This window comes from Zosterops lateralis, assembly GCF_965231275.1.
Source record: "Zosterops lateralis genome assembly, chromosome: 7".
NCBI lineage: Eukaryota > Metazoa > Chordata > Aves > Passeriformes > Zosteropidae > Zosterops > Zosterops lateralis.
Genome location: NC_139767.1, coordinates 29,588,215 through 29,615,583, shown reverse-complemented (window position 1 = coordinate 29,615,583; position 27,369 = coordinate 29,588,215). Strand labels below are relative to the sequence as shown.

The 27,369-nt window shown below is 40.3% G+C and overlaps 1 protein-coding gene across 1 annotated transcript; it reads left to right on the top strand.

The window, feature by feature from the left end:
• Positions 1-4,076: 4,076 nt before the first annotated feature.
• On the top strand, positions 4,077-23,723 carry CFAP221 (cilia and flagella associated protein 221; the record flags this gene model as incomplete). Its single annotated transcript, XM_083864906.1, has 25 exons — positions 4,077-4,198; positions 5,728-5,909; positions 6,338-6,438; positions 7,415-7,501; positions 7,616-7,711; positions 8,586-8,686; positions 10,785-10,888; positions 11,797-11,956; positions 12,382-12,502; positions 12,589-12,700; positions 12,915-13,023; positions 13,775-13,862; positions 14,539-14,628; positions 15,514-15,612; positions 16,827-16,917; positions 17,625-17,752; positions 18,197-18,277; positions 18,691-18,798; positions 18,916-19,071; positions 20,506-20,664; positions 21,063-21,157; positions 21,671-21,760; positions 21,964-22,071; positions 22,968-22,997; positions 23,600-23,723. The coding sequence occupies exons 2-25, from the start codon at positions 5,774-5,776 to the stop codon at positions 23,721-23,723; spliced, it is 2,574 nt and encodes an 857-aa protein (XP_083721032.1). The 5' UTR covers positions 4,077-4,198; positions 5,728-5,773.
• Positions 23,724-27,369: the final 3,646 nt, after the last annotated feature.

The following is a 27,369-nucleotide window of genomic DNA, read 5'->3' as shown; positions in this document are numbered from 1 at the left end:
GTCGCTGGGGAATGATCATTCCTCATGCTCCCACGATAAGGGACCAAGCAGGACTCCCCTGTAAGATGTCAGCCCCACAATGGCAGGGGCAATCAATCAAGGGGAAGTACAGCCCTGGAATAAGTGCTCTGTTGAGAAGCCGAGTTGGAGGAATGCGATTCAGGCTGCCTGCACTGCTTCTGCTCTCGACAACTCTACACATGCTTCCCACAGGGAACACACATCCCTGAGAGCCAGAAATCAGGAAGCTGGCAGGTCCTGCTGCAGGTGAGCCTGCTGCCTGCATGTCCCACCAAGCCCAGGTGAGCACAGCTGCCAGAGCCGAAGAAAACTTCTAGTCTGGGATAAACATGGAATCTGCTCTTCCCTTCCAAAGAGGACTCCAAATACTCCCTAGACTTCATCCTCTTATCTAGCATCTGAAGAAACAACCAGTCTGCATTTCATCCCAATGCTATATGCTGTAAGGTGCCATTACATTTGGACCCCGCTGGTACCTTGTTGTTGGGATGTAGATTCCAGACATCTTGGGTTTCCCGAAAGTTCCTTGGCAGTACCTTCACCTATCAGCAGAGCACTCTTTGTTGATCCTGGTTTTGTTTCTGTGGCAAAACTATTGTAAAGGGGCTGTGTGCCTAGCTGGGTGTGACCTCCCAGCTGCCAAAGCAGGCACTCCAAACTCTTGTTTGCCACATTCACTTCTAGCACTTCAAACTCTTGTTTGCTACATTCACTTCTAGGACGATACAGAATACGGCTTCAAAAAAGAGTCAAAGTTTGCACTGTGTAGCAGTGCTCTTTCTCAAAGCATATCAGCTTGTCTCAAAGCATCTTTTACCATCTATTCCAATTTACCATCACCAGACAGGTCAAATTTAATGAAGGGCTGCCCAGAACAGAGATGTGCTCCAGGTTTACCAGTAAAGTCAGTGACTAGGAAAAATATACGGCTAATTGCTTATGCACTGAAAATCCTGCCATTGGATTAAACAAGTCATTTGCTGAGCAGCACAATGAAGGAATTTGAGATTCCTAGCAAGTGCTGCCCTTTCCATGCCCATTCTCACTTCAGCTCATCTCTATATGTGTTCATGAAGATCGCTGAGTTGCAATGCTCCCTCTTTCCCTACACAGCACCCTCACCTCTCCCCACAGTCCCAGAGCAGCAGTCAGGCAAGTTGGCAGCATTTGCTTAACCCCACACTAACTGTCCTGCTCACTCACCACAGTCACACAGCATCCTTTCCCCTCAAAATGGCAAGTGCTTCAGTCTTCCTTGCCACAGTCCACACTAAACTTGTAGTGATTTTCATTTCTTGAAGACATCTGCTTCCCCACAGAGTTCTGTTGAAAATATCAAAGGGTTAAACAAACTGTTGAAAGGGGGTCTGAGAGGCAGCCAGACAATGTCACTGTAGTAGTCTGAAGAAACCACACTGACAACGCTGCATCATCTCGGTGGGGTGCCAAGACTTTCTCTTCCTTTGGCTGAAAGAATATTTTATTATTCCATTCATATTGCAGCATCTTCCCCTGAAAGCCAGCACTCTTTCTTGCATTTATGTAATTGAGAGAACTTTGCTTCTGAATGTACTTTGGCGTGCGGAGCTTTTTCCAAAATAGGCCCAGGAATCTGGAGAGTCAATGTTGGTTTAAAACACCAACAGTGTTTAATATTTTCTGATTAATATTTTCTGATCCTCCCATTTTATTCAGGCTGAGTGTTTGAAGAAAGATAGATGCAAAATAAAACCTGGGAAACTCTCACCTGTGCAAACCATTGCTTAACTCACAGGAGATGGCAGCCCAGTGGGACAGAGAGGGAGAGCTGGGAAACTTAACAGCAGCAGCAAACTACAATGAATTATTACCAAGGATTCACAGTTTGTTTAATTAAACAATAGCTGGGTGCATTTGCTTTTATACCTACTCAGTATATCCCTTGTAAATTTGTCACAGCTGGAATTTCTTTCAAGTCTATCTAAACCAGGAAAGAAACATCTGAATTTGTTCACACAATTTCTAAAGACTTTTCACTTTAACTTTAGGAGCAAATAAAAGAAATTACTTTGCTTTGTACTACTCTGATTGTAGGATTGTTTACTTATCAAACACTAACCAACCTTGATTGTAAATATTTATTTATTAATACTTAAAAATTCCATTAGTGCTTGAAACAACTAAATTTTCTCCTCCCTTTGTTAAAATAAATTGTTTGCAATGCCTTTACTACAGGTTGACAACCAGGCCACACATTTTTCATCTGACATTTGGAATACAGAGATGAAACTGAGGCAAGAATCACCTAATTAAACCCTGGTTAACATTCTTTTTTAATATCAGCCTTCCCAAGGAAACCTGAAGGTTTGTTGGCTGATAACTCACTCTTTTCACCTACATTTTCCACTTATTTTCTGCTTCCCAGGAAAGTCTACAGAGTGCCCCTCCAGAGGTGCATCATGTTTAGACCCTCTGATGTGAAGCAGACATGGTTTTTGGTTTACACTCAGCTATTGCTGCCCAAACAGACTGATGTACATGTGAATTGTGAGGAGAAATATGTTCTATTTTTTACCTCTGTGTTAGGAAAACTGAAAGTGAACATTTTTATTCTTAGAATATGTGAGGAAAAAACTCATTGAGGAAACAATTCTGGCTTTCCATATTAAGCCTATATTTAAAACATTATGTCAAGAGTATAGGAATATCCTTTTCTAACCATAAACATTTACATCTTACTAAGCATGAGAACCATGTTCTGGGATCTGAATTTTATGATCTGAAGCTCTTTTTGCTTATGTTTTTATCCAAAATGAAAGTTGCACTACTTTTGGACACATTTTACCCCTGTGTTAGAAAAACGGAAGCCGAATAATTTTATTCTTAGTGCAGATTGCCTGTCTGAAGAGGAAAACAACAACAATAACAACAACAACAACAACAACAACAACAACTTTGCTTTCCATCCTCCCCTGTACCTATTTAGGTAAAAAAACCTTCATAATTTATGGGTGGTATGAAAAATACACTGAGAAAGGTTTTCAGGATTACTCTTCAAGGGATAGTTCTTTAATGCTGAAAGAAAGAACGTATCTGGGAAGTCGGTATCTGTGTTAAACCAAGTAAAAACAATTTAGGTGTTAATAGATGAGAGTTTTTAAAAGGATAAAAGGAAAGAAGCGCCTCCGCTCTGTCTGGGGCCACACTGAAAACGACGCTTACTTGGGGAGGGAGGGAAGGAAAAAAAAAAAAAAAAAAAAAATTGTCTGTTCCTCTCTTTTTTTGTACTTTCGGCATCAGAGGAGCCGGAGTGCCGCTGTGGGATCCCAGCCCGCCCGGCCCGGCCGCCAGTGCTGAGGCCCAGCGCCGCTGCCCCGTTGCCGAGCGACCTCCGCGGGGCCGCCGTGAGGGCCGGGCCGGGCTGGGCTGGGCTGGGCCGCGGGGCTCCAGCTGGGCTGAGGAGGAGAACCGGGCTGTCCCCGGGCTCCAGCTGGGCTGAGGAGGAGAACCGGGCTGTCCCCGGGCTCCGGGAGGGCTGAGAGGAGAAACCGGGCTGTCCCCGGGCTCCGGCAGGGCTGAGGGGGAGAACCGGGCTGTCCCCGGGCTCCGGGAGGGCTGAGAGGGGGAACAGGGCTGTGCCGGGGCTCCGGGAGGGCTGAGAGAGGGAACTGGGCTGCGCCGGGGCTCTGAGAGGACTGAGAGGGGGAACCGGACTGTCCTCGGGCTCTGGGAGGGCTGAGAGGGGGAACAGGGCTGTGCCGGGGCTCTGAGAGGGCTGAGGGGGAGAGCCAGGCTGTGCTGGGGCTCTGAGAGGGCTGAGGGAGGGAACCGGGCTGTGCCGGGGCTCCGGGAGGGCTGACAAGGGGAACAGGGCTGTCCGGGGCTCTGAGAGGGCTGAGAGAGGGAACAGGGCTGTGCCGGGGCTCCGGGAGGGCTGACAAGGGGAACAGGGCTGTCCGGGGCTCTGAGAGGGCTGAGAGAGGGAACCGGGGCTCCCTCGGGCTGGGGGGCTGTGGCAGCAGCAGGTACGTGCTGTGTGTACAGCGATGCCTTTTCCAGCCTGGGGCAGCTGTAATGGTTTTGTACCGCATCCTTTGGTGCGGTGAGGTTCGCGAAGAGCTCCGAGATACGAGAAGGGATTAGAAAGCCCGAGCGCTGACAAGGAGAAAGGCGATAGCCTGGTCTGAGTGTGTTCGGGGTGAGTTTTGGCACGGGCTCCCAGGGTTTCATAGCTCTGTCGGTGGCTTCACACACACACAAAGAAAAGTCTTGATAGACACAGCTGTCCTGTAAAATTTAAGAACGTCAGGTATTCAGACATTCCAGGACCTTAAGGATTTGTCCTGTATTAGCCCTTTGAACAACACGCAGTGTTATTGAAGTTGGTGAGCCATGATGGCATCATCACTAAATTACTGAAAAGGTTACACCAGGAATCCTTGGAGCAGGCTTATGTCTGCCTACACCTTTTCCAACCTTGTGTTCCCATTGGAATGCTGACCAGGAGAAGGAGCGTGGCAGTGGTATAAATTAAAATTGAATAACAAAACTGGCAAAAATGTAAGCCTTATCCTTATGTTTAGAAGTCTTTTGCAGGGTTTTTTTCTGAGTTTGGTTGGTCTCGCTACCTCAGAAGAAATTTACCGTTGTATGCAATAAAGCAGCTCCTCTTACAGGTTTTCTGTTGTGAGTGGAAAATTTGTGGCTGGAGTTATTGGGTGGAAAATATTATGAAGGCCAGGGTCCTGGTAGCACATTATTTTAAGCTTCTTGCTTATTTATTATTTAATACTGCACAAAGCCATAAATCAAAACAGCACTTTATGAGCTTGAAGCACCTCTCAAGTTGTGCCTGAAAGATCTAAAGCAGACTGGAAAATCAGACAAATACCAGAGATGAGACCATAAAATGTGATGGGGGAGACGGAGTAATGATTCAGCTTTGAAACTGTTGAGTGCTGCCTGCTTGAGTGCTGAAAATCCCAGCATGGCTTTTAAATTCAGTACTTATTCTAAAAGTATTGTGTCTTTTTCTGCGTGCAGTTCTCCAGTTCATACAAGAGCCAAGGGCTCTGCGCGCTGTATTTATGAAGATAATTTCTGGTGCATGGATCATGTTTGGCATCTTTATTATGTAAAATTTGCACTTGTCATTAGAGAAGTTTATGTTCTGATAACTCTGCATACTTTACACAGGATCTGTAATGCCCATGGCTTTCTGTGTTTACAGTTATTGTCACTGAACAAATAACCCAGATGATGCTATCCAAACCAAATATTCAAACGCCAGCTTTCTTATCCCTCATATTAATATTTGAAAATTAAAAATTGATCTACAAGTTAACAACTCAAACACCCAGGAGAGATTAAAAGAACATCTCTTCAGAAATCAGTTCAGATAGTGGAATTAACAGAACCTGCTCTCTTCCTCTCTGCTGGAAGAGAAGAGGTGTTATGATGAAAGAGAGAGATGTTATACATGGACCTGAAAAGCAAATGTCCCCAGCAAGCCTTAGAACAGATTCCCAAAGTGCTGGGCCTTGCAGTGGGAGTGAGGTTTCCTGGAATCATTCTCTCCTTTGTACTTAGCACACATAGAGTAATCTGCTTCAGCAGGGAAAAAAGGTAGCTCCCTCTCCTAAATGTTTTTAGGCAGTTTTAGTCAACAGATATTACCACCATGAGAGAAGATATTTTGATCATTATATTGTTTTCATTTAACCCCAGGCACTGAGGAATTTTAGTGCCACTGAGAGCCTGTTTCTGTCCTAACATGGACCTGGTTCAATCAGCCTCCCCAGACATCACAGCCACTCGGGGATCCTTCAAGAAAGTGCCCAGTGTCCTGAGCAGCCTTGTGGAGGAACCTCAAAAAAGACATGCTGTCCCCAACCACCTGCTGGAATCAAGTAAGCTCCTGCTCTCTGACTGTTCCCAACCTTGTGGCAATTCTAGGATACACTTGGCTGGTTTTTTTTTTTTGCAACTCCCATCCTGTTGATTAAATTGCAGCTTCCTGAGAGCCCAAATCATGGGAGGTGGGGAGGGGGGTAGTCAGGAAAGAAATAGTGACTGTGCTGATCCTGGCTTACCCTGAAGATTTGGGGTGGCTTGTTGAAGCCATGATGCCAAGAGATGAACTGGTGGCAGGATCGTGCTGCTGCTGGGGTAGTGGATGGTGCCATAACTTTCCATTTCAATTTCATGACTACTTAAAAGGAGAAAGAATCTTTTTCTTGATAATAAATCAGTATAGCATAACTAGACTGCATCAATGTAAGTACCACTCATCATGTGTGTTTCTGGTCTGTTTTTCTCCCTGTTTTGTGATCTGTAGAGATTTATTCAGAACGTCAGAGGAGTAGGATTGTACAGGCTGAGCCTGCTGTGTTACACTATGGAGGATATGAAATTGGAAAACATCACAAACAGATGCTGGTAAGTTTTGGAGCAGGGATCCTCTTGGGGCTCATAGAAGGACAACAGAATCTGAGTTGGCTTCTTGCGGTCATGAGACCTTTGCCCTAAAGTGCTCTAAAATGCAGCACTTAAATTCAGTGGTCCTGCGGTAACAAGAGACGACTACCAGGCTGTGAGCATCACCCTCCTTTATACTCCCTGATTCCCATGTTTGCACCAGTGCCTGTGGTATGTGACTTGCACATCATGAATGAAGGATTTGGGCTTTAACTCTACAAGAGACTTATTTCCAAAGTGTCCTTGGACTGTCGCTGTGTCTGCAAACATGTTCACTGGTGGGAAAGTTTTCAAAGTACCTCTGGTCTTTTGCCAAGAACAATTTATTCTGGGAAAGGAAATTCTATGCATAGGTTTGATTGCCTTTCCTTTTGAATGGTTTGGCTGTTTCCTTTTCTACTCTCTGCTTCCATTTGTCTGCCTTTGTTATTCATGTTTTAGGTGTGTTAAGACAGAGGTTGGTAGTTATGTTGGGCTAGGTTTTCTGAATGTAATGAAAGTGAGCAAATGCTGAACTATCACTATCCAAAAGTTTGTTGGTTTTACACGAAAACAGAACCATGAAGTATTATGTAATTCCTGTTGTTTCAGATATCCCTAAAAGTGATCCATAAATTGTTTGTTCCAAATAAAATATTTGTTCCTTTTGCATATAAGCAACACAGCATTAGAATTTGATTCAATAGCAGCATCTTTCAAGCAAGACTAACTGTTATTCCTTGGTTAAAAATTGTGACTTGTTTCCAAAGAATAAAAATGTAGTATGTAAGTGCATAATTTTCTTTTAAATTCAGAGCATATTTAGAATTATTTCTGCTAAAGTAAAAATTATTACCTCTTTGCTGTGGAAGATTTTACAAAAAATACAGTTGGCATTCTTAACTGACCTCTTATATTGTAAAGTGCTTAGTGGTTTTTGTGTTCTTTTGTTCTACAGAAGCTGATAAATATTTCTACCAATACAGTAAGCTTTCACATAATACCACCTCAGACAGTGTATTTTCAGATCAAATACAACAAAACAGTAAGTGTCAAAAAGTCTTCACACTGCTCTTTGCATGCAGCACAGGATTTGTGCCATATAAGCAGCTTTTACATGGCTTCTATCTTGTTTTGAGTCTTGTTTGCTATTTTCTAGCACCGGCTTATCCCTGGTTTGTCCCTTGTGGTTACTGTTGATTTTTGCCCTGATGAATGGAGATATTACTATGACTGCATCCGAATTTACTGTGAGGTGAGGATTCATTGCAAAACATAGTTAGAGTTGTAATGGAATGAAACAAGTATTAGAGCATGGTAGAGTTAATTTTCTAGAGACACATAGATTTATTCCCAGTGACTCTTGACTGGAGTATTTAACTTAAAGCATTAAATATTTTTCTCTGCAAACATCCAGGAGCTGTAAGTAAGGTTATATAATGTATCCTGCTATTCTTTGCCAGTAGATCAGTCTTTGTGCCCCACTGATGTGGTTATATGTCTTAGCTGAGCAGCTCAGAGGAGCTCTAAAGAGTTGCATAAAGTATGGAAAGACAGGATAATGGAAGGTAGAATATTAATGTTCTGAGGTATGACACAGTGATAATCTTGAAGGTATTTTATGCCCACTTATTGGCCAACTGCTAGAGAAACTTTTTACTTCCACAACAGGCTGAGAGAGTTGGGACTCTTCAGCCTGGGGAGGAGGAGGTTGCATGGAGGCCTCATAGCAGCCTTCCAGTATCTGAAAGGGGCTACAAGGAAGCTGGAGAGGGACTCTGCATCAGGAACTGTAGTGATAGAACAAGGAGTAATGGGTACAAATTGAAAGACAGGACATGTAGTTAGATATTAGGAAGAAATTCTTTCCTGTGAGGGTGGTGAGACACTGGAGCAGTTGCCCAGGAGGGCTGTGAGTGCCCCAGCCCTGGCAGTGCTCAAGGCCAGGCTGGGTAAGGCCTTGGCCAGCCCTGTCCACTGGGGAGCTGCTCCTGCCCATGGCAGGGGGTGTTGGGACTGGATGATCTTTAAGGTTCCTTCCAACCCTTAGCATTATATGCTTCTATAATTTACTAATTGTAAGATATAAATATTTGCACTTGTTTATTTGTTTGTTTGTTTGTTTGCAGGAAGATGACACCTTAGTTGTTCCCATGCATGCTTACCCTGTTATGAATGTTGTAGAATTTCCATCATTTATAAATCTCTCTGATGTATCAATTGGTCAGAGGTGAGTTAAGGACACACATTTGTCTACATTTTGCAAGACATGCCCAAACCCTAAAAAAATCCCATTTTCCTCTATTCATACAACATAATGTCTTGAAAGCCTTAAGAAACTCAGCTACCATCTGGTCTGCAAAATAATTCTGTATATGAACTGTTTCAGGTGCACATTCACCGTGAAGTAAATGCTGTGCAAGCTAAACATATATAAAGATGGGGCTGGGTGGGTTTTTTTCTTCTTGTATTTAAAAGTATTTAATGAGCTAGACATCATCTTACTTTGTCTACTGCAAGGATGGAGCACTGACTGTTCTCCTGAAGTAATCAGTAATAGTTGTTAATAGGGACTGGGAAGGGGAAAAGGAGAAGGCAGATTCTATTTCTTAGGGCCTAGTTGTGCAGTATATTTGTTATATTAGTTGTAATTATGGTGATTTGTGTTAGTGTAAAAATTTGAGTGAATTCTAGGAAGTGAAAGTCTTAGCAGGTGGTTTTGTCTTAGGCTGTGAGTTGAAAGTAACTCATGAATTTTACTGAAGCACAGAAATATCAGTAGGCAAGGCACATGCAAGAAACATACAAAAATCTGTGGTACAAATGACAGAATAACATTTGTGTCTTTTTGTTTGTTGTTTGTTTCTAATTCCCTTAAGTCTGTTAAACTTTAGTGAATCATAGTATTGTGAGTTTTTCACAGGACTGAACATAACTCCTGACATTCTGGAGGCCTTTAGGCATGAAGTGATCCTGTTATTTTCTCCATTTTAGTGCTGGAGTATACAGAATTTTCATATTCTCAGAATACAGAGAAGATGTTAGAGAACAAAATATGATTTTAACTAATGGAAATTTTTTTTCAACACATCAGGGATGCTCAAAGATACTCTTGAGGAAATTTGGAAGAATTCCTGAAGGCAAAACATGTGGTTTCAAACCTTAATTTTTACAGTATTTTTCAGCATTAAACTATTTAAAAGTTTCTAAAAATGAAAGCTTTCTGATTTAGCTGATACATTACAGAACCTGAGAGAATTTGGGCTCAATCCATAGCCCATGAAGTCAATGGAAAAAACTGACTTTTACTTCCATACATGTGGGATAAAATCTATATTCTACCACCTACCATTCTGCTTAGGTACAGAAGGTCCTTCAGGCAACAGGTGACATATTTGGCTTGTTTTTAAGGCACTTTGGTTGCTGTTCAAGCTGCACTATACCCTAAAACCAACTGCCTGCCCAGTCTGCCATTGCATCTTCTTTGTGAACAGGCCATAGTAAGGCAGAGAAAAAAGAACTTGGCTATTGTTGCTTATTTCTTTAAGCATTTTAAAATGTGCTTTCCAGAGGAACACTGTGTGTAACATTCATTCTTTGTTAATCAGCAGGGTAGGATTTTAGTCAGAGAATTGATAAAAACCAGAAATAAGCCTGTGTAAATGGATCTTGATTTGCAGGGTGATGAATAGTAGTGCACCAATGTTTTTGTGTTTCAGTTTGGTCTGTGAAAACACTTGCGTGCAAAGGCAAGACAAGTTGAAAAGATGTGTGCTAATACTTCTCATACAACCTGCATGAGACATAATGGGCTATTCTGAAAATTAGACCCCAGCATCATTATTTCTACAGTGGTTAAAGTTCAGTCATTCAGATGTGTTGGAGTTTTCAACACTTTCTTTTCTCATAGTCTTTCACAAAGAGGGCCATGGGAAAAGGCTGATTTCTGGTTCTGTACTCATTGTTGCTCCAGTTTACATTGTTTGTACTTGCCAGATATTACAGTCTGTAAGAATTTGAGGATGGGCATAAATAACTTCCAAAAAGTAATTTTTTAAAATTTTTCCATAATCAAATTCCATATGGGTAAGAGAGAAAGTAATGTCCAGCATTCAAATCTAGATTTGGCTCTTATTTCCTGGGCGGAAAAATCTGAAATATTTTGCTATTTTGGAACAGTGGCAAATTATGATTTTCACATTAATAAGTAACCCACCCCTCTGAATGCAAGTAATTTAGTGCATGGTGTGTATAATACAATTTCACAGCTTGTAATTGATGAACAACTGTATTTTGATTAATTTAATTTTTCCTTTATCTCTTTTCAGTAAGGAGTATGTTATCCCATTGCAGTGCAGCTGTCCTATAGATTTTGAATTCCACATTGATATTATTCAGCCTCACAGAGCCTTCACTGTCCAGCCAACATTTGGTAGACTGACTTCTTTACAATTCTAAATGCTAAATCTGTATTTATTAAATGTAGCTACTTGTGATAGCGTATTCAGTGCTGTACAGAAAAAAACTTTGCCTCAGGCAAAGCTTTTGCAGGTAAATGCTGCCAGTCATTTTCTACCTCATGGCCAATAGCCATCTTGGCTGTAAGTTTCTTCAGACAATGCCCAGCTATGACAAAATGCCAGCTCTGACAAAATACAGGATATTCCAAACAATCTGTGCAGCCTTTATCTTCCCAGAAGAATATCCGTGAAAAAAGGGTCCTCCCAGTAAAATTTAAATCAGAAATTTTGGTAGCCTGAAACTATGGCTGAAGGCCATCCAAAAAGCTCTAAAAGGTTTCAGTTCCTACTCAAAGCCATTGTGTTCAGAGTAATCATAGTGTCATAGGATCACTTAGGTTGGGAAGGGCACTGAATGTTTAGGGATATGAATGGTGGTTAAAGTGGTTGAGAAAATAATGGAATAGGTAGTAAGAAAATGAGGTCAAGCAGAGACAGGTAATGCATCAAATCCAGATAACTCTCCTAGCTTGGAAGAGCACAGAGGAATATGTTTATAAATGCTTTGCCCATGAAAGCAGAAAGTGCCAAAGACTTAAGACTAGCAGATGCAAGTGAAGAATTTCTACATATAAATAGGCAGTCATTTTCACAGCAGTATGAAATATTATAGCCCTACTGCCAAATCTCTCTGTTATTGCAAAAGATCTTGTATTATCTGGCAGCAGACATAGTTTTTGAAAAACGCTTTGAGACCTGCAAGATTTTTCCATACGTACTGCCATCCACTCAAACAATTAAGTTGTTTAAAGAAAATTCCAGCGCACTTAAGTGGGCTCATGTTATATGGACTCTTACTGTTTTTCTCCTCTAACCACAGGAATCATTCCAGGCAATGGAAAAGCCAAAGTAACTGTGAAGTATTCCCCATTTGAGTATGGAACAGCACAAATGGCAATGCAGTTACGGATTGCAGAGTTTCACTCAAAACCCTATGTGTGTGTATTCACAGGAACATCAATACCACATCTGGCTCTGATGTATGTGTGGCTCACTGATCTTTGAGTGTTTTTTGCCCAGTTCTAAAAGATACTAATGTAACAGGATTTTATGCCATTTTACTATGATCATTTAAAGAATTGGTTTCCTTGGAGACTTACAATGCACTGACGTAATTCTATTGTTGATATATATACCTGCTTTTTTACACTGTTTTTTTAGAACATCCTTAGTCTGTATGAAATGAAACAAACAAAATAAATATAATGAGAAGTTACATATCCTTATAGAAATGCTGAGCATCCTCAGCTTCTATCATTCCCACTCGTTCTTATTGTTAAGGCCTTGCAAGATGCAGGGGGTTTTGAGCCTTTTGGGCTGTACTTAAATTTTTTGTGAAAAAATTGGACTTATATGTCATTGAGAGAGTACTTATGAAAGGAATATGTGTCCTTCTGACATCTAGAAAAGAATATTTTGATGAACAACAAAGTCATCCAGAGAAAAAAGCTGTGTGTGGAAAACCCGTTTTGTGGAGAAGAGACCAGTTCAGCCAACTACAGTTGAAGCCTATTCAAAAACTAAAGGTGTGAAAAGATAATCATTACAAGTACTTTTCTGGGATGGAAATCTTCCATGTTTCTGTTTCTTCCTATTAATTTATATTTCATAGGAAATTGAATACCAGAACCTCAGATTCCCCACAGACTTGTCAAATCCGTATGCTGTGGCTACTGTTTTGATTCAGGAACCAGGCAAATTGAAGTTAAAGGACATAAAAGAAGGTAAAGTAATTAAGCAGCATAAACTTGGTCTTAGCATTTGTAGCTCTGATGAGGAGCTTGGCTTCAGAATTGCTGAGGTGATGTGACTTGTTTCTATGAGAACTCTCAACTTAGCTTTATGTATTAATGAGTACAGTTATCTTAATGGGTGATTTTCACAATTAAAAATCAAATCTAAACTGAGGTGTGATATGGCTTTCTGATTTTCCTGCAGCTCTGTCCCAAGGCAAAGAAGGAAAAAAAAACAGACAGATGAAGGATGCTTTATTTCAGCTAAAAGTCAAACAAAATGTTCAGGAAGAGAAAGCAAATCATCTAAAGTGGTAAGTGTTAGTTAATCATATTAGTTAGCCATGTTAACAAGACTGGGATTTGTTTAACCAAGGCCGCTATGAATGATGTGTACAATATCCACTAGTGCAGAATGCTGCCATTTCACATCCCGATATGTTTGGTTTAAGCCTAAATTACTGTTGTTTTATTTAATTTTTTTCTCTCCTGCTAAGAGCAGACTCAGTAGTAATCTGTAGTAATACCCAGTGAGGACTTTGATTGTCTTATTGTTCCATTCAAGAAGAAACCTATCTGAAAACCTTGCTGAAAACCTGGTTTGCCTGACCTTGTTCTCAGGTATCTCATCTTGTGCCCTTAAGGGCAAAGAAAGATTTTGTCATGGCTCTCAATAAATCCAGGCTAAAATGAATAATGGAGTAAGAGCAGAATTACACTTGGAAGTGTTCAAAAAACATGTAGATGTAGTGCTGATAGATGTGGACATAGTTTAGTGGAGTGTTAGAGGCAGTGTTACGTTAATGGCCGGACTCCATGATTTTCAAAGAGCTTTTTAACCTTAATGATTTCATGATTCTATTGTACATCAAATGGTGCAAAGCAGAACACAGTTGGGTCTGTAAGCACATCATGGTTTCAGTTGAAATCCACAGATCAGCTCATACACTGAATGTCATGGGCACCTAGGGCACCTTATTAAGAGGGGACTAAATCTGTTAGCCTTTGAATAAAACAAACTGTGCATTAAGTAAAACATTTTTCTTGTCTTCACTGTAAATGCAGGCAAGTTCATAAGGGAAGTGATCCAATCTCTGTAGAGTTTAAAAAAAAGATTATCGAAAGCCGACAAAGGGAAGAAGAGCAATACAAGGTTAGTCTTTGATGGTTTTTTCTGTAAATTTAAAATCAAATTTATACGTTCAGACTGTGCAGTGCATTAGTGAATTGTAACAAGCTCTCTACATGCTCAGTTTTTTCTTCAGTAATCAGTGCAAACCTGTGCTAGTTGTGCTTGTTACTGCAGTCATATCTTTATTGTGCCTGTGCATCACTGTTTCAGGGTACTTTTATCTTGAACGTAGACAGAAAGAAGGGTAAGGTATTACCAGAAATGTGACAATATTTGCCCAAATGAGCAGATTTGTACCCAGCCACCCAATCTCATCAGGGTCCCACATTGCAGCATAATCCTGTCAGCACCAAGGGCACATACAATATTCTGTTTGTATTGTACCTCTGAGGAGCTGCTGTCCTAAATGGCTCACATTTGCCTTTGTTTAGAAGCACCCCTTTCCTAACCCGCTGATTTGGCTATGCAAAGCAAGCCATGTTTCATTAGGACAAAGATTTGATTGAAACTCAGACCTAACAAGACATTTTTTTACTTTGTTTGACTTACTTTAGGGTTGCAATAATCACATCCTAAAAGGAAATTAAGTCTGTGTTTTGTTAAACACCTCCAGAGTATTCTATTGTGAGTTTCCCTAATTGTAATGGAGGAAAGAATTCACTGGATGCTTTGTGCTAATGATTTTTCTTTAAATTAGCTCCAAAGAGGAGATCCTATCATAGAACAGGAGTTTCAGAGGGATGAAATAGAAGTTTCCTTCAGACGTTTTACTCGGCCTGTTGACCAGGTTTGTTCATATGTTTTTGTAGCCTGCTATATGCATGCTAAATTATCACCTCCCAAGCTAACAAATAGCCATAGGTGTTTGGCAATGAATAATTTTCCTCCTGGTATTCCTATTTCTGTGTCAGTGCCTTATTTCCCATTTTACTTTTAGGTAGGGCAAGCACCATGCTACATACACAACTCATCTTCTAATGTTCTGATCTGAGAATCAAGTGGAAACCTGCAGACCTAACCTGAGATTTATATTGCTTGTTTCTGAAAGATCTCTCAGGAGAAGGTTTCTCATGCCTCATTGTAATGTTAAGCAATTTAATTTTGTGATAAATGTTAATTTATCACAAAATTTCCAACCTTTACCTGCAGGTCCGATTGACAGGAACCTTTCTGGTACTTAGATTTTTTTTTTTTTTGCCCTTCTCTTTGGTGTCTTTCACTCTTCTTTGGTTATGTGCCATTATTGGAGAAAGGATACTAGTTTTGCTGGGCATCTGGTTTGAGTCCTTACAGCTGTTTCAACATCATATCTGTGCAAGATAAAGTGTGTGTTTGGTAGAGCCCCTGTCCATTCTCTCTGTCCAACTGCCCATAGAGTGCACTGAAGTCATAGTCTGTGTTGGTTATTCGTGTGGATGTAGACCATGCCACATTATCTCTGCCTTCCCTGTGCTACATCTGCAAATACTTGGTGATTACCTCCCACTAAGCCCTGCAGTGAAGGCTTCTGGTTAAATGCCAATGCTGCAAATATTTTCACTGGACCTAATTTCAGTATTTAGGATTCAGGCCAAAGAATAGCTTAGGATGGAGAAAATTTCTTCCTTATCTAATTGTAAAGAGGGTTGTCCTTTTTCTTTTCTGTTTCCTTTTTTAAAAATACACCATGCAGCAGCAACCAAGTGTCCATCCCACATTTGACTTGCTCCATAATGACCCTTGGGACAGCAGAAAGAAGATGTTCAGGAAATTCCAACAAGCAGCATACAAGGTAAAGTGAACAACCAGAATGCAGTGTGAGGGCATGACACCTGGGAAACAGCACTAAAGAACATGCAACCAGCACATAAGGAGTGTTCACAGCTAGCTAGGGATTTGGCAGTTTGATAAATATGCCTCTACCTCACCAGGAAATAAGGATCTGGAGTAAGTTTTGTATTCAACTCATCTTTCATATTTCAATTTATACTAAACAAATGCAGGTAAATTCAGATTTTTTTAAAAGTAAAAAATACTTCTACATGAAAAAGAAGAGTTGAAAATACATGTAGAATACTGCACCCAGTTTTGGGCCCCTACCACAAGAAAGACTTTAATAAGCTGGAGTGAGTTCAGTGTAGCGCCACCAAGATGTTCAGGGCTTAGAGCACTTACTCTGGAAGGAGACAATCTGGAGAGGGAAAGTAGAGGGAGAGAGCAGCACTTCCAACTCCTCTGAGGTTACTGATGATGGAGGATCTTTGCAATGGTGTATGATGGGAACATGGGAAACAACAGGTAGAAATTCAAATAAGGGAGGCATAGACTTGTAAACTAAAGACCAACCAGTGAATTCACTTATTTCATTTGGTTTAAATATTATCTTGCATTACCACTGGTCCTTCCCCAGTAAATCATAATGTAGCAAGGAAGATGGAAATCTCCTGCTCTTCTAGTGCCCAGTTTGGATATTCTTCAATGTATTCATAATATTGAAGTATTGAAATAAAATGCTCTTTTCTGTATTGTACAAATAAAGAGGTGACCAAATGGCCCCACCTGGTATTAAAACCTAGGATTCTTCATTTTTACCCTGTAGAGTATGGGCAAAATACAGTGCAAGTTTGCTTGCAGTTTATTCTGCTCATTCTCAGAGCCACAAATATTCGTATGGCCCTGTTTAACTGACTGTTCACCCTCTCTTTAATCTGTATATGCCAGTAAACACATCTGAAGGATTAGGACATAGCCAGAAAAAAGTCTGATTTACCTGTAGAAGTAAATTAAAATTTTTAACTGTATTTATTGTGTAATGTCATTATAGAGTTGAAATCTATTCTACATATTTTCTTCCCATTTTGTCCTGAACAGAAAATTATATTAAAAATTCTCAAATAGAGATGTCTGAGTGAGCTCTGGAGAACAAATACAGGTGTAATGTATACAGTATTTCTGTGGCTCTAAATCTTAGGGAGTTTGACCTAAATTTAAAAATCATTCTCTCAGATTTTGGTTCAGATTCGTCTAAATCGTTTATTGCTTCTGTTCCGTGGACTGACCAGGGAGGCCAGAGGTCTGAAGGAAGGGTCTGCATCTGGTAAGGATAAGAAGAACAAGTTGATATTTTGGCCATGGACTATGATAATTGAGGTTGTGCTGCAGTGTGTCAGGTGCATTACATATAAACATAAAGACAGAGTCCTTAAAAAGGAGTCTTCCAGAAAAAAAGAGAAGTGTGATGAGGAGGATAGAGTGATTTGGATTGGATGGCTTTTAAAGGATTTTCCCATCCTTTTGGATGGGCGTCACAGTTGGGTAAATGGGAGACAGAGAAGAATTTGAGTCTCTTATTTCCCACTCCCTTATAGACACTCACAATTTGACAGCTCCTGAGACACACAGTTCCACATCAGGCCTTTTCCTGCTTCTGCAGGTAGGCACTTTTAATTCCCAGGATGCAGGAGTTGCAGGAATGCTTCAAATAGAAGGTGTAATGACATTTAGTATAAGAGAGGCCAGTGACTTGTCTCAGCTTTGCTGAGAACCATGCTAAAAGGAGTAGGCTGTAATGTCTTTTTAGGAAAGGAGAAAATAAATCTGTCTGCTATTCAAGGTATTGTGCTCATATCTTGTAGATGTGACATTTAAAGTCTTTAGGAAGTATTAACTTACTTTTTATATTAAAATTACTAGACATCCTGGTTTAGGAAAATGTTAAATACATTTTGTGGCTTGATTCTATTTCTGAAACAGTGTATTAAGATATATTACAAAATCTTAATATTTGGTTTCCACTCATGACAGAAAGCAGGAGTTTCAGCAAACCAGAGAAGAGCGAAGAGCATAAGGACTTCTCTTCCAGGTTATCTGAAGATCGTATATTGCCTTTTGAATTCCCCTGTTACAGTTCCCAGGAACTTCACAGTTATTTGGTAGGTACAGTAACTCAAATGTTAGTCAGCACTATAGATAGAATTTTGTTGAAGACATTGGCCCAAGGGCTGGTAGTCTTTTTGTTAAAATTCCACAATGTGACTGGTGTTCTGGGACTCTGACACATTAATTCAGGACTTCAGATTTACTAAGGGTTCTGCTGAAAACAGTAAAAAAAATCTTTTCATTCTCTTAATTGTGTCCTAAAATTGCGAGCAATATATTAATGTTCAGAGTTAGCTAACATCCATTTTTCAGAAGAAAAGAAAAAAAAAGGCGAAATGCTGGAGTCCAATAAAGAACAGCAGAAATATCAAACTCTATAAAATAAATATTTGCATAATTATTTCCATATGTTTTCAATTAGCTGTGCTCATGGATTGCTGCCAATACAAAGCAAAATGCCCACCACATTACTGGTTTTAAATACTGTTCTGTTTCAGGCTCCTGATGCTCTTGGCTTAGTTCCTATTGAATCTGTAGACGTGAAAGTCGAACACGTTCTTCCTTTTTACGACTTGAAGGTGAGTCAGGACAGCTCCCTCATGTTTCTCTTGCCTGTCCAGTTGAATGTTTCCAGCCTGATTCAGTGGCCTCTGCACAGCCCACTAAAAATACTGTCTTAATAAGGCTGTATGAGTATCATGCTTTAATTAAAAGCAAATTTCACCAGTTTCCATAAGTAACCAGCTTACAGGCAGCAATAGTCCCCTCTCTCCAGACGGAGGTGAATCACCTCAGCTGAAATTATTGTATCTCAAAGATCAAAGTCCTGGTGAAGTATGGCTTCTCAAGTTTTGGTTATATACCATGTTCTTGGAGAGTGTTCCAAGTGTCTTTTACCGTGGAGATGTGATGTGTCTACATCTCTATTTATGAGTTAACTGAAAGTGATTATTGTAATTTCCTGCAGCACATTTTTATTCTTTGCACTTAGGTTCCTCAGCATTGCAACATTATGAAGTATCAGCCATTTTGTACACACTATGCAGCTACAAGTTACAAACCCGTAAAATTTTCCCGACCACTGAGGCAGGGAGCCCAGGTAACAAAGTCACTCCCAATCCTACATTTCCACAATTATTTGATTAATTTTGCCTCAACGTTTTATACTGAAAGGTTTACTACACTCTGAAAATCTTTGATGTCTGTGTTTTTCAAGGATGAATTGGTTCAAGTAGTTCCTTTTCCTGAGGGGCAGCTCTCTCAGAGGACAGATTTTGGCAAAGAAGCAGCAGAAGGGGATATCAGCCTGTTAAACCTGGTTCCTCCCCAAGCTTTACTCCACCCGAGAGAGAGCAACCCACTTCGCATTTTTGTAAGTAAGAGTTGGTGTCCATAAGGAACCTAAGAAAGAGCAGAAGTGTGCTTGTTTAATCAGAAGCTTGATGTGGAATTTATGGATGTTTTTCTTACTCAGATTGGTTATGAAACTATCCAGAGTGAGAGTAATCCCTCATGGTGCAAGCTCTGACAGATAGGAGTCACAGAGTTCATCCCACTGAGATGTTTCAGTTTAGGGTGGGTTTTGATCAGTTTAGGTGAGGGATGATAAGACAAAATTGCAGTGAAAGCAGAGAGCTGGAAACTCTTCCAGTTTGACCCTCCACAAATGATCAATTATCACAGGATTTCTGGGAACACCATGGAACCTCTCCCTTCTTCTCCATTTGTTTCCCCATTTGGATGTTAGAGGAAAAGCCATGATCTTGGCATCTAAGTCCATCTGTAACCTCACATTCTTGCCCACATAGGTAGGACAGGTGCAGTCTTTTCCTGCTGTTCAGCTGGGTAACTACAGATCTGCCTAATCCTTGGGTAAACTGAGAAAAGCAAAGTCAAACTCTGCTCCCATTGCATCCTGCTGCCTTACAGTTTCTAAGAGTTCTCACAGCATCCCAAACCACATTTCCAAGTTATTAGGCACAGAGATTCAAAAAATCACTGCCACTTGTATGGGAGGATTTTCTGTTACTGTTGTCATGTAGATTGTGCTGCTTGGCACCAGCTGCAGGAGGCATTTCCCACAGTGCAGCACAGCCTGGACACCCCAAGGTGCCTCTGAGCATGAAGAGACAGCTGCAGGGCTCAGTGCAGGGCTGTGCATGGGCACAGAATGGCACTGTGCCTGCCTTGGCTGGCTCTGGCTCCCAGCCCTCCCTAGCTGCAAGGGGCCAGAGCCCACTGTGCTAGTCTGTGACCTTGGCATAACATCTATGATGTAGATTTGTCCTCCTTGCACACAGCCAGGACTCCAGTGGATGTGCTGATGGGATCCTCTGTGCATCTCTTTCATCCCTCTGTCATATCAGTGTAAGAGCCAGGCACAGCTTGATCCCACACTACCCAGCCCTGGGCTTTATCCAGAAACAGATGCTAGTGCAGGGAAATGGATGGCAAAATGTTCACTGGCATCCACCGTAAAAAGAAAGTCCATTTTCCCTTCTTGGATTCTGAACTATTCAGAGAATCAGCAATGGATTTCAGAGTACTTAGGCAATAGTTTTTTCTTCTTGGAGACAACAGCTAAATTGCTGTATTTTAGACAGTAGGGATCATGAATAAATCAGACAAAATTGTAGGATGAGGGAAAGAGACAGAAAATGAAGGATCCTACCAAACAGAACAGTCACAGTGGCACAAAGCTGTGAATCTGGGAACACTACATCAGTTGTAAGAACTGAATTTTCATTACTTTGATTTGATATGGTACTCAGAACAATTTACTAAAATATCTCTTCATTGTTTTTAGAACCCCATTCCAGGATTAGTTCCATTTTTACGACCTCTGGCCTATTGTGAATCAGATATTGAATATCATCTTTGTCCTCATCCAAAATATACTTTTACCAAGGAATGTCCCAAAGGATCCAGTATTCCTGTCACACAAAAGAAATTTCTGGATCACAAGGTACGGCCTTTTGGTTTATTGTATGAGTACTGTCTTGGAGATGTTCTTCCTGAGAACTTGCTCTAAGGCATCAAAATGGAAGGTGGAGTCATTCTAGATAGAAGATTGTTTTCAAATCTAAATTATTTATGCACCTAAATAGTCAGTACATGAGTCAGAATAACTAGTTTTAGTTAGGCATTATCCATGTCTCTTATTTATGCCTGAGTGTTTCTTTGCTCTTCCCATGTGTTCACTGCTGTATTTTCACATCCTTAAAGTGATGGAAGGATCTTTGAAATATTGAGCTCCCCAAATTCAATTCTCAGCCAAGATTCTCACCCTCAGAGTCCTGCAAACCTCTCTCCCCATAGCATTATGTATTAGAGGTCTGATTGTTGTATCACTTGTCATTTCAGGAAGTGATTTGTGGAGTAATGGAATGGAGAAAATTTGCACCACTGGATTATTCCACTTTTTCTAACGTTCCCACACTGACAAATACAGTGCTTAGGTAAGAAAGTATTTGAGTATCCAATGCCTCTATCCTGCTCTAGTTTCTGGTGCATGTAACTGTATTGATCAGTCACTAGTCCCACAAATGAAAGTGGGCCTACAGATGGAATTAATGACTGCTCAGAAATCCAACAGAAAAAACTCCTACTGAACTCCTAGAAGGGTGAGTTAAGAACGATATCATTAGAAGAAATGCCTAGCCCAGGAAGGAGAGTTCCAGTCTGAGATAACTTCTCTCCTGAAAGCTTGTTGACACAGTCCTAGAAGACCCCAGGGGGTACAAACTCTGTCTGACTGTAAAACCTTTAACTTATGGACACTTGCACCCAGTGGGAGCCAACATCTCTCAGGCTCACACTCTCTCATATCACAGCAGTTTCTGGTGCAGCCAGATTTTCCACAAATATTTAAAAGTATATCACGTTTGTTGTAAGTGCAACTGCAGTGAAGCTTCAAAATATGAGAATACCATTAGTATTAATATATTGAACTAATACCATTTCCATCACAGGGATCCTTACAGTTTAGATATGCTTCCAAGAGATGTACCACCAGTGCTGAATGACTTACCTGAGAGAGACAAGGAGAATATAATTGACCAGTAAGTTTCTCCTCTATTCTGTATATGGTGATATTTACTGTGTCTAAACCACTTGTGTGAATGTGTCAAAACCTGTCCCAAGAGATCCTCAAAGGCAAAAGCACAAAGTCTCTTTTGCATAAAACATACTTTTGTTCTTGTTGGTTAAAAAAATACTTTCAAAAGGACAAAGGCAAATTGTTCATCATCTTACTAATTTTTAGTGAGACAGATGAAGCTGAATTCAACATGATTCTTACTCCAGAGATGGTGAAAGCTGAATTTCCACAGATTGGGGAAGAAGGTGAAGAAGAATCAGTAAAAGCAGAAAGGTAGGTGTATTTTGAAATTAGGAGAGAGGAATGGAATCTGAAGTCAAGCATCCCTTTCAGAAATGCATAGTCATACTGAGATGCTCTAGGGGCTCCATCACAAGTGGGATGCAGATCTAGTACTTTGAGCAAATTTGCACTGCAAATTCAGTCTCTGGATTTTACATCCAGCTGTGAACATGATGCATTAGCCTGGATCTCTCTGCCAATGGTTATATCAGTATGATCTAACACTTGAGTTTGCTTGCTTTCTCAGAGATGTTCAACATCCTTGGGCCAATGACTTTTGCTTTTCATTGACCCTTTTGGCTAGATATTTATTAATGCTGGCAGAGAAAAGGGCCCTTAGAATTTCCCCCTGGCATGGTGCTTTTTTCTCTGGCTTTTCTTAGGAGTGTTTCATGTTTACTCTGCCCAAGCTTCACACTCCCCCAACACACATCACAACAGGCAGTGTGGGTGACAAGTGACTGCAGAGCAACACAGGGGAAAGTGCTGAGTTCTAACCTTGGAGCAAGTGAATTCATTTCTGTCCAACAGTTGTCCCCTCATGATGTGGCTTAGATCCCAGGATGTGCAAGATAACCTGAAACTTTCAGAGCTATCAAGAGATTTGAATGTTTGCTTTACTTTTAGAGGGGAATAATTTGATTGGCGTTGAAATTACATTCAGTTGTCAGCCATTAATCTTTAAAACAGTGTTGCATATTGTGAGGTCTCTGACAAAACACTGCTGTCTAGTGATTACTGCAGCACTGATTGAAAAGAGTTTGCTGTAAAAATGCAGATGTGTTGCACTCAGTGCTGGTTTTTACATTTTATGACACTGGTTGTCAGAACACGGGGATTTGGGACTGGGACTTGTGTAACTAAAGAGTGACCTTTTTCCTTCACAGTGATACAGGGATGGATGGTGCTTTTCCTGGGTGAGTCATTTTATAACCTTTCTTTCTTTTTTTCTTAAATCTTAGATGTTTTCAGAAAAAAAAATTAAAATAATTTTCAATATTAGACAACTCTGTGTATTGATATTTACTTATTGAAATCTTCCCTATTATTTTGTGTTTCTAAAGAGGGAAGCAAAAATTTCTTAGCAAACAATGAAGTCCCAATCCTTTATGTTGTCACTGAAAGGTTCTTTGTTGCTATTGAGGGGGTGGAGTTTCACTAGATGGCAGAGAACATATTGCTCCTCTAGAGCAGTTTCAGCATTTTTGTCCTTAAGGCAAATCAGGTTTTCATGTGGCTGCTATTTTTCTGGCAATCATAACATGTGTTCCTACATGGATAAAATGTAATACTCATTCCGTTTGTGTTTACCTGTCAGATGGCTAACTAGCCAAGCCAAGAGTTAAGTGTTCTCTCCACAGTTTCACTACTTTTCCAGTTCTGCATAAGTAATGGAATGCACTCTGTGTTGTTATTAAAAAAAGAAATCAGCAGTGCCTCTTTCTTTGGATTTTGAAGAAACTCCTAAGTAGTTTCCCTGATTGTTATAAATACAAATGATGCTTTAAATTTCTTGCAGAGACCCACACAATGGTCCAGGTGGACGTTTTCAACTCCAGAACACCGGGATGGGAGAGAAAGTTCGAAAACATCTGGAGACATTGAGGGAGAAAGCAGTTAATAAAACCCTTATTCTGGAATAAGAGTGATTTTACAAAGTCCATGGCCTTGTCCTGCTTATCCTGTTAATGTATGAGGCCTTACCTGTTCCAGCTACATTTACTTTTGTTAAGTGAGGTCAGCAACTTCATATGCAAAGAGAAGAGAACCACCAGTAATGCCACCTCTGTCAAGGACTCTCACTGTGCCCACCACCCCAAACACAATAATTACTCCAGTGAGAAACCTCAGCCTTGCACCTGCTTCATTTGTTGTGGTATGAGGGATGAGAAAACCTCAGTACTACCATGTAAATAGTTTGGTAATTAATTTACAGCCCACAGTTTTCAAATAAAATGTGAAAAGACCTCATGACCAAAATCTTCTGATTTTGTTGGGGGGGTTTTTTTGTTGGTTTTTTGTTATGACCGTGAATTTTTCCAGGTAAGTCGCTAAATCTCAGACTTGACAATAAACCATACATATAATATTTTTAAGGAAAGGAAGCCTTGAACACCATTACTGTCTGCAAAGACAATGTCCAAACAAGTCTCATTAGCTGCTAAGGGATTTAATTCAGTGCACAAGTCTGAGCAAAAAGTATGCATGGGTTGAGTGAATGAACTGCAGAGCCTCATGAGAAACCTGTAATGCTCTGGGTGTATTTTCTAGGAAAGGAGATTTCTCAGCATATCATCTTGCAGCTGAGATGTCTCCTACTCTCTTTTCAGCAAGCTGGACTTCAGACAAAATTGTTTTGATCCATAGTGAGTGGATTGCTCAGTTTACAGAGTGGTCCAGGCTGTTTGTGCTGAAAAGCACAAATCTTCTATATTAAAAAGCATGGAAGTTGCAGCAATACACTATATTCCTAGGAGCCATGCTTCTTTCCAGGCATAATTAAAGCCCCTAAGAAAAGTTGATTTCAGAGAGTGATCAGTGTAGACAAGCTGTAAAAAGCCCAGGGTGATATAAAATGGGAAAGCAGAGTGGAAAAGCTGCAGAATAGTCTGTATTATTCTAGCTACAAACTATCTCTGGTCACTTCAAAGAAATATAAAGCTGTTCAGTTTCTGCTAACTGTCTAATTGACAAGGGATTGTTCAGAATGCAGGTCTGGATATCTGCAGATTTCTCTGACTACAAACAACTGCTTGAACTTGTACACATTGCTTTTTTTCCTTCTACAAGTCCTAAGGGAAGCAGTTGATCTTTTAAGAGATGAGCTAAGAGTTGAGTATGCTTCTTAACATGACCGTGACAAAAACATTATCACAGTTTATAGTGAAACCATTCACAGTTCATAATTCAATGTTTAGGTAAATCAAGCATAGATAATTCTTTGGAACTGTTATCTATCAGATAAATATCTACTCTAGCAAAGATGGAATAAGTGTCCAGAAACAATAGTGATTAAACCAAGTTAATCTCTTTTTCTTACAGCAGTACCACCCTGCCTCCCTTCTCCAGAAGTTTCCTGGTCATCCCAATGGAAATTAATCATGCTTCTCCATTCTCCAGTGATAGACACCAGCCTTCAAAGAAATTAACCCCCTTTCTGTAGAAGTCATCCTCCTTTCTGAGTTTTAAGGGGTTTAGAGGCCAGGTTTTAGTGTGCAGAGAAGGTAAGAAAATACTATAACCTTTCACTAAAATCTTCCTAAAATTCAAAGGGACTGTTGCTAGTGTGCAGAAGTCTGTGCTTTATATCCCTCCAGGATACAGTGATAAGCCATCAGAGCCAGTCCAGCTGTGTCTAAGAACATGAAATTTGGCTAAATAATCTAAAGTCTTAGGTTTTCATGAGACCACTTAAGTCAAGCCCTGGTTGACTACTGAACACTTTCAGAAATGGGACATAAACCTTAAGAATTATAACCTGCAGTTGGTGGCTTTTCACAGTTGTGTGTTCAGTGTTTGATGAAAATGACTGAGATGTTACAGAAAATTAATTGGAAGAAAAAGGAGTGATAAAATGGAAAATGTGCCTTATTTGGGGAATCTAGGGGATGCATTTTTACTGATGCAAGTGGGAAAGTCAAAATGTGTAAATTGATGTGCAGACTGTGCAGACAAGTTTATTTCCATTCACTGCAAGTAAAATTGCTACTGCTTCCCTTGTTTGGAAAGGATTAATTGGCTAAATGACAGTGCAACCGTTTTACTAATTAAGATATATCCATTTTGCCTGAAAAAGCCTGTCCTATTAGAAAGGTTAATAAACACTGACTCACTCTTCAGCTTTTCTCCCTCTTATTACATAAATTAGCACTAACCTCTAAATCAAATAAAAGGTGCATTTTAAAAATTAAGAAAATGTTACTGTGGAAATGATCCATGACCTTAAGTGCTCAGTAGCGGGATTATTAATCTCACTTACTGTTCCATGATGAGAAAACCCATCAAGGTCTTTAAAATGTAAATTAATTCTATTTTATAAGAAGGCTGGGAGAAAAACAGCTGTGTGTCTCATGTAAAGATATGGGTGAAATTATATTCTCAGCTCGTAAGAATATTTCATAAACTAAAGAAACCTTGTTACCTTTGGATTTGTAACACAAAGTTCAGTTATTCCAAGGTCCAGTTGAAAGGCTTTTTGTCATCTGTGTTTTTTTCTGCACAGATCTATGCTCACACTGCATCCTTTATCTTATGGAAACACCTTAAATGCTTCTCTCCGGCTGTTTAACCATGGAGAACTTTAGCTCTTGCTGGGCCCTCTCCTGCTCTTTCTGTTTAGTTGAAAACAGCAGGCAGGTTTATAATTTATTGGGTGATACACAAATGATGTAATTTCCAGGAGCCTGGATAAAGGTAGAGAGTAAGGACATCTCTGTGTACAAGTGTGGCTGAATTTCTTCTCTGCAATTTGGGTGTGCATAATTCTTATGGTTCCTTTAGAGACACCAAACAGCCCATATGAGAGCTTCTATGAGCTTTGAAAATCACAGCTGTCACTGGTGTACCTAGGTTTTGTATAGAAGTTAATTTAAGGCAGAATTGGTTTTAAAAAATGGGGTATTTCTCATCTGTTTTCTGCTTCTCATGCTGTTAGTCTGTGTGTGCACTGGGTATCAGCACTGGTTGCTTGGAATAAGTCCTTTTCTTTAAGCAAATGCAGCTTGATAAGACAGCCTTTTCAAAATATTTTTGTTGTTTTGGGGATTTTTTTCCTGAAGTTTTAAAAGCCTTCAGAGAGGAATTCTAAGCAGTGACCAGTGTCTGCAACTGTTTGGTCTGGTATGGAATCAGCTCTTCCAGTCTGAGCAACCTCCTTGGCAGCCTCCAGTTCTGCCTGCTGCCAAAGTGTGGTCAGTGGTGGCTGCTTTGGTGTAGGGCCTGGAGAAACATCAGGAGTGCAGTACTACAATCACACAATCCTCCTCTGGGCCTTGTGGTTCGGGATATTGTCAGTAGCAGGGTTCCTTGAGTTGGTTAGAAGGACCTCCTATCATTTCCAGGAACGCAGTTCCATTCATACCACTCCCACAGACTGAAGGACTTGGTCAAAATTGTCTTCAGAGTCTTCATTTTTATGGACCTCTCAAATAATGTGTCATTTCTCCAAAGCTGGAATTATTTATCAGAAGTCTCCCATAAATATTGCTGTACTGAGCCACCTTTTCATTGGCTGTGTTCCTCTGTGTCCTCCAAGAAAGCTGAATTTGGCCAAAAAAAAAAAGCCAGGCA